This window comes from Solanum pennellii, chromosome 3 (assembly GCF_001406875.1).
Source record: "Solanum pennellii chromosome 3, SPENNV200".
NCBI lineage: Eukaryota > Viridiplantae > Streptophyta > Magnoliopsida > Solanales > Solanaceae > Solanum > Solanum pennellii.
Window position 1 is genome coordinate 4287169 of NC_028639.1, and position 11579 is coordinate 4298747.

At 30.3% G+C, this 11579-nt stretch overlaps 1 protein-coding gene, 2 non-coding genes and 1 pseudogene across 4 annotated transcripts; 1 reads left to right on the top strand and 3 right to left on the bottom strand.

The window, feature by feature from the left end:
* The first annotated feature begins 762 nt into the window (after positions 1–762).
* LOC107014172 lies at positions 763–1384 on the top strand (annotated as a pseudogene).
* A 659-nt stretch (positions 1385–2043) lies between these two features.
* On the bottom strand, positions 2044–2115 carry TRNAG-UCC. Its single transcript has one exon. It is a non-coding gene; the product is annotated as a tRNA-Gly (tRNA).
* A 4070-nt stretch (positions 2116–6185) lies between these two features.
* Positions 6186–6257, bottom strand: TRNAG-UCC. The gene has a single exon. It is a non-coding gene; the product is annotated as a tRNA-Gly (tRNA).
* Positions 6258–6317: 60 nt separating this feature from the next.
* Positions 6318–9146, bottom strand: LOC107012830 (autophagy-related protein 8C-like). 2 transcript variants are annotated; one of them, XM_015212767.2, is made up of 6 exons: positions 9024–9146; positions 8770–8832; positions 7119–7174; positions 6983–7035; positions 6658–6776; positions 6318–6581 (listed from the first exon to the last, which is right to left on the bottom strand). In XM_015212767.2, exons 2-6 carry the CDS (start codon positions 8804–8806, stop codon positions 6475–6477), a joined length of 372 nt encoding a protein of 123 aa, XP_015068253.1. In that variant the 5' UTR covers positions 8807–8832; positions 9024–9146; the 3' UTR covers positions 6318–6474. The 2 variants fall into 2 exon arrangements, with proteins under 2 accessions (XP_015068253.1, XP_015068252.1); XM_015212766.2 differs by lacking the exon at positions 9024–9146 and having other exon boundaries at positions 8770–8978.
* Positions 9147–11579: the final 2433 nt, after the last annotated feature.

The window sequence follows — 11579 nt, forward strand, 5'->3', positions numbered from 1 at the left end:
AAAATATTGAACAGTTAGATTAAGACAATTTAATTGTAGAAACTTAATTAGCAATATATTTGTCTGGTATACACTTATACAACTTCAGTTTTTTTTTTTTAAAACCGTGAGATCTCGAATTAAAATTTACAAAAGTAAAATATATTAAATAACATAAAATAGTGAATTTCCAATATCCCGGTCAAAATTGCTAGCCAATAATCTGTTGGCTATGCAATATTAGTGTCTAAAACTACATATAGTGCTTTTATAGCTTTCATAGTCCCAAAATGCCTCCTTTTTTTTTTTTTTCGTTCAATATTTGTAATCCACTCGCTCTTTTATTTTTCTAAATCTTAATTTGAAATCTCACATTTTCAACAAAATTGGCTCTTTATAGATAAAACCCTACCAAAAATTCAAGAAAATTGAAAAACTTGAGGTTGAAAATTCCGACTATAATTTCTTTGATTTAATTTATAAAATTTAAAATTTAACATAAATAATATAATTTAATATTTAATAAATTTAAAATCAACTCGATCCATATACATCCGTATACTATGACCTGCCAACCGACTATGTCATTAATCTGTGTGCAAGAATTCAAAATACACACACTTTTATTAGTCTTGTTGACTCCTACAATAACATGTATTTGACAAAACTAGCAACTCTAAATTGGTAGTCTTCCAATACTTGACAAAAAGCATATAGTATAAATAGAATTTCTGCTACAAATTATTTATATTCATTAATTGTGTTTCAATAGCTACAAATTAATACCACAAAAATGAGTGTAGAAGTTCTTGATGGCGCCACAATCCTTAGCTTCGTGGAAGACGAAGAAGCCTTCAGTGAATTTATCGCTGAACGCTTCAATAATCTCGATGAAGATCATGATGGTATACTTTCTTATTCGGAAATGTTGAAAGAGTTGCAGGTAAGGGCATATCGAAGCCATACATTTTAAAGATTACTTTTTAATGAATATATATTTTCAAAGATTATTTTTTGTTACAAACTTTTCAAAGGTAGGTAGGAATAATAAGGTCAGTGTACACGTCATCTTTTAGGAGACTTCACGTTTCAAATTACAATAACATCATGTTTTTTATATTCAATTTCTCTAACTAAATTTTGAATATTATTCTTAACAAAATTCTTGATTTCACCACTGGTTGTAGGGGTTAAGGGTTTTCGATACATATTTTGGTATCGACGTGAAAACTGATCCAAACGAGGTTTCTCGAGAGTGGATTTAAAAGAATTTAAACAAGAGATGAAGGAGATGATGGTGGCTATGGCTAATGGTTTAGGGTTCTTGCCAATTCAAATGGTACTTGAAGAAAATAGTTTCTTGAAGAAAGCTATTGATAGGGAATTAAAATATTATTCTATATAATAAGAATGGTTAAATATCTTGTATTTTGTCGTATCAATTTACTACACATGGTTTACACATGCAATATCATTAAAATTTTGAGTTGTAAAATTTTGAAATAAATTTGATGTATTATGAAATATTATTATACTTTATAAATATAGATTTTGTTTCGTATATTTCTATATAAAGTCCCAAAATAAGAAACGATTATTTATGATTTCCTCTGATTTAAAAATTTACAAATATTTTTTCTAAAAAAAAGTTAGATTTCATACTTATTATCTTAAAAGTATCTATATATATCACACCGTGATAGATCATTTTCTTTACCAATTATTATTACACCGTTCTCTACCATAGAATTCGGACTTCTAGGTAAACACGACGGCTTCTATGAAGAAGGCGGCGCAAAAGAGGCTCGAGGGCTTGTTAAGGAAGGCGGTAAGGGTCGACTAAGGGTGAAAAACGAAAGGCGTTTTCTGGTTTCGCTGAGCCGGAGGGTGCTTGTGTGTGTGTGGGGGGGGGGGGCACGATGAAACAAGGGAACGAAAGGCCGTTATGCGTTGGATGCTCTTTAACCTCCCCACAATGATGGCTCTGCTGTCTTGAGGAGCATTGAAGCTTGCTTCTTCGGAAGACTTTTCTTAGTCACGCACACAAAAGAAGGGCAAAATATTTGCGTCTGCCGGGAGTCGAACCCGGGTCTATTGCTTGGAAGGCAATTATCCTAACCGTTGGACTACAAACGCTTTGATGATAAATTCATATTAAGAAAATTAATATACATACATGACACAAAACAAGAGTTGTTATACTCGTATTGTATACTTTTTAAATGAATTGAACTAATAAATAGACGGATTAATAATCAACCTAAAAGAGATATTGGGATAAGAGTGCAAAGACTTGTCATCTGTACATTTCAAATTGGTAGCAGGTTTACGATCAGATAGTTAACTTGAAATGTTAATTCCAAAGCTCGAGGAACCTAAATGTATTTTCACCGTTATATATCATATAAAGAAATCCGTCTTCAACCTTATTTTCCTCGTAAATTGCAGACATCAGAGCAGCTGCAACAGGAAGATATGTGTAAGACAAATATCTCGGAATAGTATCGAGACCTTATGTTATAATCTACTTCACCTGAAGAAGACGACAGTACAGGTTCATTGAACCTGGACGTGTTTTCGGAATTTGATGGGTGTCTGACGTGGCGTAATGTTATTGGACAGTGAATCATTTGTTTCTCTTGTTAGCGAAACTGAAGGGAACAAGAAGACAAACAGGTTGTTTGCTTAATATTAGGGAAAATATTCAAAAATACTTATTTAGTTTTCATTTATTAATTGATTTTATCCTTGCTCATAAAATAAATTGTTTTTAGGGAAAATTGTATATAATAGAAAATTAATAATCTAAAATAAATGAAGTAGCTAGGGTTTGATTTAATTGTGTTCCATAGCAAACGTTAGCCAAAGTTTGTTAGGCGCCTCTCTCCCAAAAATCTCGCTCGCCACTCTCCCATTCTCGCTCGCCACTCTCCCTCTGCTCGCCTCTCTCGCTTTATACACAGAAGTGTATAAATTTTTATTTCTGTTTTGTATAAAGCGAGAGAAAATTGTATATACAGATGCAAAAACATATATCTTCGTGTTATACACTTAATTATACAATTTACCCAACATTTTACTTCAATTCATTTGTAGACAAATGCAAATTTTATACAAATATTGCAGAGAAAAAGGCCAACGAATTATACAATTGCGAATTATACAATTACAGTGAAATACAATTTTCTCTAGCTTTATACAACAGAAGTGTATATATTGTGTTTTTGTTTTTGTATAAAGCGAGAGAAAAAAATGTATATTCTTGCTATACACTTATAATTATGCAATATACATACATTTTAATTCGATTCAATTGTATGCAAAGCAAATTTTATAAAAATATTGCAGCGAAATAGGCAGCGAATTATACAATTGTGCATTATACAATTGCAGTGAAATAGGATAGCGAATTATTTAATTGCAGCGAAATAGGTCAGCGAATTATACAATTTAGGCCAGCGAATTATACAATTGTATATGTATAGCGAATTATACAGTTTATGTTTGCTATGGAGCGCAATTATGCAAACTTTGCTATAGCATACAAATATGAATTTTTTGTTTGCTATATGTGAAAGTTGCCCTTGTTTTTATTCTAGCTATTTATAAACTTGTTACATATATCCTTCAATTGGATGGAAAATATAAAATTACTAAAAATAACGTGATTTTACTTAAATTACCAAATTTATTTATAAATATATTGATTTAGTATCAATTAAGGAAAATTATCAATCTTAATAATATCAATAATGTACATGATTAGTATCAGTTAAGCGAAAATTATCAACCTTAATAAATGTGAAAATATGTTGTAATTTTAATTGATAGAATGAGTATTTCTTGAATTATTTTAGATTGCGGTATAAACATATAATTATTTTGAGTTTTATGGCTCATTTATGTAGTTTTCCCTTTATTTAATGAAAAAAGAGAAGTTAATTAAAGTAATGATATGTATTTTCTTATTGTGATTTTAATTAAAGAAAAAGGAATATATGTAAGTTGGTTCTATAATTTAGTCGATACATCACTCGGTAACGTCTAATAATTGCTAATTCAATATCTATCAATCGGTATATTATTGATTGACTAGTTGAATAATACATTTAAAAAATTAATATTCAATAAGTTGATTGATTAAGTGTAGTTATTTGTCTGATTTGTCCGATGAATAACTTTGGTTTTATACATTTCTACGTTTTTTCGTGGATCCCACATATCTCGAATTTACCTCAATAACAATTTTTCTAAAATATAAACATAACATAAATTAAATCAATAACTTTAAAGAAATTTTACATAGGCTTTGTTTTTTTATCACTTTATTATAGTTATATTTAATCCAAATTACATTTTCAAATCTACGTAATATCATATAACATATATATTTACATTGCAAAGTCTAGAGACAAAAGTTCTAAAAATTAGCATAATATTATATTATGAAATAAGTAATTAACAATTCTAAGTACTAATCCTAAAAGAAGCTCTCTTTCAAATACCAAACTTGTATCAATATAGATAAATTAATAATAAAAGATATCATAATAGTCAAAATTGCGGTGAAATCAACAAGCCAATACGAAAATTCTTTTCATAATGAATATTACTAATTATTGAAAATATTGAACAGTTAGATTAAGATAATTTAATTGTGATTTGAAAACTTAATTAGCAATAATACATATATTTGTCTTGTATCTACTTATACAACTTGGAATTATTTTTCAAAACGTGATATCTCGAATTAAATTTTATATAAATAAAAAAAAACTTTAAATAAAATAAATTAGTGGATTTCAAATGTGAAAATTGCTAGCCAATAATCTTTTGGCTTTGCAGTACTAGTGCCTAAAACTACATATAGTGCTTTTATAGTTTTCTTAGTCTCAAAATGCTTTTTTTAACTGTCTAATCTTTGAAATTCACTAGCTTGTTCTATTTAAAAAATTTCATTTTTGTAAATTTTAATTTGAAATCTCACGTTTTCAATAAAATTGTCTCTTCATAGATAAACCCTCCCAAAAATTCAAGAAAATTGAAAAACATAAGGTTGAAAACTTCGAATATATATATATTTCTTTGATTTAATTTATAAATTTTAAAATTTAAAATAAATAATTTAATTCAATTTTAAAAAAATTCAAATCAATTTAATCTATATATACCGGTATAACCAAACAATTATTAGTCTTGTTGACTCCTACAATAACATGTACTTGACAAAATTAGCAACTCAAAATTGGTAGTCTTCCAATACTTGACAAAAAACTATTTATCAACTCAAAATTGGTAGTCTTCCAATACTTGACAAAAAAACTATATAGTATAAGTAGAATTTCAGCTACAAATTATTTATATTCATTAATTGTGTTTCAAATTTCAATAGCTACAAATTAACACCACAAAATGAGTGTAGAGGTTCTTGATGGTGCCACAATCCTTAGCTTCGTGGAAGACGAAGAAGCGTTCGGCATTCGCTGAACGCTTCAACAATCTTGATAAAGATCATACTGGCATACTTTCTTATTCAGAAATATTGAAAGAGTTGTAGGTAAGGGCATTTTGAAGCTATATAGATTAAAGAGTAGTCAACTAGAATATATATATATATATATATATTAAAGATTACTTTATATCGAATATATATTTTCAAAGATTATTTTTTTAATTACAAAACTTTTTAAAGGTAGGTAGGAATAATAAAGTCAGTGTATACATCATCTTCTAGAGACCCCATTTGTTAAATTATAATAACATAATGTTTTTGATATTTAAAATCTCTAAAATTAAATTTTATACTTATTATCTCAAAAGTATTTATATACATCACAACATGATAATTCATTTTCCTTACCAATCATTACTACAGCGTTCTCTATCATATAATTCGCACTTCTAGGTAAACCTGGCGGCTTCTATGAAGAAGGCGGCGCAAAGGAGGATCGAGGGCTTATTAAGGAAGACGGGAAGGGTCGACAAAGGATGGAAAACGAAAGGCATTTTCTGATCCCCTGAGCCGGAGGGTGCTTGTGGGTGGGTGGGGGGATGTGCCACGATGAAACAAGGGAATGAAAAGCCGCTATGCGTTGGATGCTCTTTAACCTCCCCACAATGATGGCTCTGTTGTCTTGGGGAGCGTTGAAGCTTGCTTCTTCGGAAGACTTTTCTTAGTCACACACACAAAAAAAAGGGCTTTTATTTGCGTCTGCCGGGAGTCGAACCCGGGTCTATTGCTTGGAAGGCAATTATCCTAACCGTTGGACTACAAACGCTTTGATGATAAATTTATATTAAGAAAGTTAATATACATAATTGAAACAAAACAAGAGTTGTGATATCGTATCGTGTACTTTTTAAAGGAATTGAACTAATAAATGGACGAATTAATAATCAACCTAAAAGAGATATTGGGATAAGAGTGCAAAGACTTGTCATCTGTACAATTCAAATTGGTAGCAGGTTTACGATACAGATAGTTAATTTGAAATATTAATTCCAAAGCTCGAGGAACCCAAATGTATTTTCACCGCTATATGTCATATAAAGGAATCCGTCTTCATCCTTGTTTTCCTCGTAAATTGCAGACATCAGAGCAGCTGCAACAGGAAGATATGTCAAGACAAATGTCTCGGAATAGTATCGAGACCTTATGTTATAATCTACTTCACTTACCAGTTGGAGGCAGAATGTTTTTGACAAAGACAAATATGGCCTTTTCTGCACTGAGATTGATCCTCTTTCGGACCACGTAAACAAATTGGCCAACAGTCAAGTCAGCTGGGACGAGATACCTATGTCACGAACGTAACACAAATAAATAATGGTCCTGTCTTATACATAGAAATGAACAATCGGCAACAACCAAGTAGTATGAGACTAATTCTGTTAACATTTTGAAGTTTATTGCGTAACAAGTAGCATGACATTCGAGCAGCAGCCTGTGTTTAGTTGCGAAAGGAAGAAACACGTGAGGTACTGAAGCAAAGAAGCAACTTACTTCTTCTTATCAATGTCGGAGATATCACTCTTTTCTGCTCTCTCAACGATCACCTGAATGGGAAACATAGCCACGAGAAATAAGGGTACTGAAGTATCAATGAAGTGCAAGACCTTTTTAACACCAGATATCATACCGGAATTCTGTCAGGATACTTCTCCCTGATGCGAGAAGATTCCGCCTGTCTCCTCTCTATTTAAAAAGGACAAACATTGATAACATCAGCATAATTACATGCATCCTTTTTGTCTCATTCCCCGGCTTTTCTTAGGGAGACACCAGGAAGTAATCAACTCAAGTAAATAAGGATATGCTCGAAAGAAAAAGAAAAGAACAGGCAACACATCTGATATCTTGAAGGCTGAAGCTATATGGAAAGAAAAGCATCAAAAACCATCACTTCCTATACTAGTCGGCAATCCCAAATCAGAATATCAAACAATCAACTAAATATCAACCGCAAAATCAGTTGGGGTCAGCTATTCCACTCAATTCATTCCCATACTAAATATTGCCTTCTAAGGCAAATAAGAATTTTTCTAATGAAACTTATCTCGACTAGTTGGTGTCTATATGAATAAGCTGCGTTTTGACTAAAATCTGCAATTATTCCCTGATACTTCAGTAATGAATTTATGCACCTGATATATTTGTAGATTCAGGAAGACTAAGAACAGAACATATATAGACCATCAGACCATGATAGGATATAGATCAAAACTTCAATGATATCTGGTTGTTGCTTTACTTAATATTTACCTTTCGTCAATTAACTTGCCCTCAAAGAGGCATCTAGAAATATTCAAATATATACAATGTAACAAGGAGGTTACAAAGCATAAACATCACTAAACTACCCACATCCTGGCACCTGCCAACCTAAGCTGATGTAGCATTTGGATGGTGGGTATAGCTGCACCAACAGCGTGTGCAAGCAAACTAACTGTGACGCCACCTACAGATGAGATGTGCATGACATGACTCATGCAAATCCCACATCAGAATGGGCGAGGAAAGTGGAGAGCTTTATAAAGCATAGCTCAAGTTCACATAGTACATGCATAATTAGGGTCCGATGTGCATATCCCGAAAGACAAATCCGTTTGGGCCTAGGTCCAAAGTGGACAATACGTGCTATGGATTTGAATCATGAAAATATGGTATGAGAGGGGAAAACCTTAGAGCTAGGACTGCTTAGGGCGTATTTGATGCCATTGACAGAAGGCAAGCTAATGAGAACTTCTAAAATGAGGTGCATATGACATCATAGACGAATCCCAGTAAGAGGAAAGTGAAGAGTTTTATACGACATAGTTCAAGTTCACACAGTAAGTGCTTTTATGGCCCTTCTGTAAAGACAAATCCTTGTCAGCCTAGGCCCAAAGCGAACAATACATTAACACACACATGTATGTCTACAAATAGCAGACCTACATAGACAATATTAGCTGCTATAGCACAACTTTTCTTCAACCAAGCCCTACAATTTTATATAGGAAACTAGTATTATCATACAAATTAAATTAATTGATCACCACTCAATAATTATCCTCACTATATATATGTATACACATAATCCCCCAACACACACACTAAGTCTGCACACATTTACTCTACAACAACAACATACCCCGTCAAATCCCACTAAGGCAGACCTTACCACTACCTCGTGGAGGCAGAGAGACAGTTTCCGAAAGACCCTCTACCTTATCATCTCTGTCTACCAATAATTCAATTTAAACATAATCAAATCATGTCCAACAAAGAAAAGTTAAAAGAAAACATACCCAAAGGATGTTCAACCTTGAAAGAACTCTTAGCCATTGAAAGACTCAAACTTTTATCTCTTACTGCAAATTTCAAACATCTAAAGAACATCAGAATCACATAAATATACACTTATAAACGCAATTCAAGCAAAAGGGTGTCTCTAAATTTACTCAAAAATGCAAGAAAACCAAAAAAAAAAAAATTAACTTTAATATATGAATCTTTTCTACACATCAAAATCAAGAATCATAATTATAAACAAAATATTTACCAGAATTTAACAGAGAACAAATTGGGTTTTTTTTTTCTGATTTCTGAATCGTACACGCAACTTAATGATTTTTGTTGAAATTCACAAGAAAACTCAATGAATTATTGCGAATTACTTATGTAATTATTTGTATTTATATGTTTGGATCCGGTAATAAAACGACATCGTGGAGTAACTTAAAAAGAATAAACGACAGCGTTTTGTTTGCGTGGTTGTGGCGGTTTGCGTATATAATGGGACTTGCCATATTAGATTTAGAATTTGATTAAGGAAAGAATCTATTTTAATGAATTCTTTAGTCAATTAAATTACAAAATTATAAAGTCTTTTTCTTTTTAAAAAATAAATTTATATGCCATAAATTTAACCATTCAAATATCCTAAACTCACTAATAGTAGTAGAAGGTGATATCTTGCCTTGCTATTAAGGAAAATTAAAAAAAAATAAAAATTGATGCACAACGCATTTTATGTTTATGCAAATTAATAAAATTTTGTATCCTAATTAAATGTGATGCAAACCGCTTACTCTGATTTGAACTCACACTAATGAAATTGACCACTTATTTTGCTAATAAAAATAATCATAAAAAGATGAATTTGATGCACAAAGCATTTCGCATTCACGTAGGATTTAAGAAAGAACTACATTCCCTTATTTATACAGCTTGATGCGACTACAAATTATTAATTCCACAATTTAAAACCTATAATATCTATGTTACATACTCAAAAATAATTTTATAATTTTACCCTTGCTTGAAAACTTTTTTAAGATAATAAGGAAGATCATATTGCAACTGAGAAATGACATTTTGACACATGATGAAGATGGATCGTCTTATGTTATTGGTTGGATGCTACTAAAATCATCGTAATATCATATATTATTAATAAATATTATTAATTATTATTATTAAATTATTAAAAATGGAAAGCTCCGAACCTCAAAGTAAAATTATCATTTTGTCTTTTCATTTATTCTAACTTTAAAGTTTGATTAATGTTTTGCCCTTCTACTTGTTTAAAATAATTAAATATTTAATTAAATAATAATAATTTAATTGCGTAATTACATGATTTGAATTCCATGAGTTATACTTTAATTCTTTAACTATGACATTACAAATGTCTTTTGTTTTCTACTTCTTTTTAGCTTCCATACCTTAAAAAAACTTTTCATATCCTTTTATCTTGTATTAAACCAATAGCTTTAGCCTTTGGTCCATTGTCAATTTATTTTAATGTTTTATTTTTTAAAAATGTTCAAAATTTGGTGTATGCACAACACTCTCTAGATAAAGATATAATATTTTTGTATTAATTTCTTCAATTAACTTTCCTTTAATAAGTTGTGTATCTGCTCAATTTTTTTTTTATTTTTTTACTTTAAAAAATTTATACTAATTAACATAATATACACGACATGTAACGCACGTGTTTGAAAATTAATTTACTATAATAATAATGATTTTATTCCAAGAAATCAATCTTTGTTAAAATGACATTCCACAATTTGCTAACACCACCTCACATAAAAAAGAAGAACAATTTGACTTCTAGCACCCTTCTTGCAATATACATTCATGAGCTATTTGTTGTTATGAATTATCTCTCTATCCATGAGTTAATTCTCACGAAATTTCAAGATTGAGCGTGAAAAAAATTTAGTTTCTTGAATAAGTCTTTAAGTTCTATGTATAGTTGGTGTAAAAATATTTATACAATTAGGCTATGTTTCTCGGACTCTTCAAAATGTCATTAAGTATGTGTCAAATCCTTAAAAAAATAGTCATTTCCTGCATAGTTCAACATGTGGAGTTCAAACAGCATAGCTTGCTTGTGCGTATATTTTTTAAATCGATGATAGCTAGCACTTAAGAGTCATTCAAGAAATCAACTTTTTCCCTATAATGTCACGATTTTGTGTCGAATCATCCAAAAAAAATATTTAATTTCTTGAGGATCCCAACACAAATGTAGCAGCAACATAACAAATCAAGTGATATCAACATATAAATCACTATAACATACATGAATTGATAACCTTACAAAAAAATTTATCTATAACATACATGAATTGATAACCTTACAAAAAAATTTATTATTATTAACCTGATAGTATAAAAATTATTTTCGCAATTACTATTTGAGTATACTAAGAACCAACTAGCCAATTTTCTCAAATATTTTTAGGTCTAGTTTGGTTTTCTTGGAAATCATCAAAACACAAAAATCTTCCTTCACTTATGGACAAATAGCTCTTAATTAAGAAGCAGAACCTGTTTTATCCTTTTTCTAAAAATTGGTACGTTGAATTGAGTAACATATTCCACTCAAAATTTCAAAAAAATAATAAAAATACACAGACTTCAAATGCTTATATTATAAGGAAAAAAAATGAAAAAACAGAGAGATAATTCATGATAATAATAAACATAGTCAGTGATAATATGTTGTATATGCATGCAGTCATAACTTCTATTTAGTAAAAGTAAAAATATTGGTTATAATAATCAACGACTTATATAATAACAATAAATAATGCAATAATTG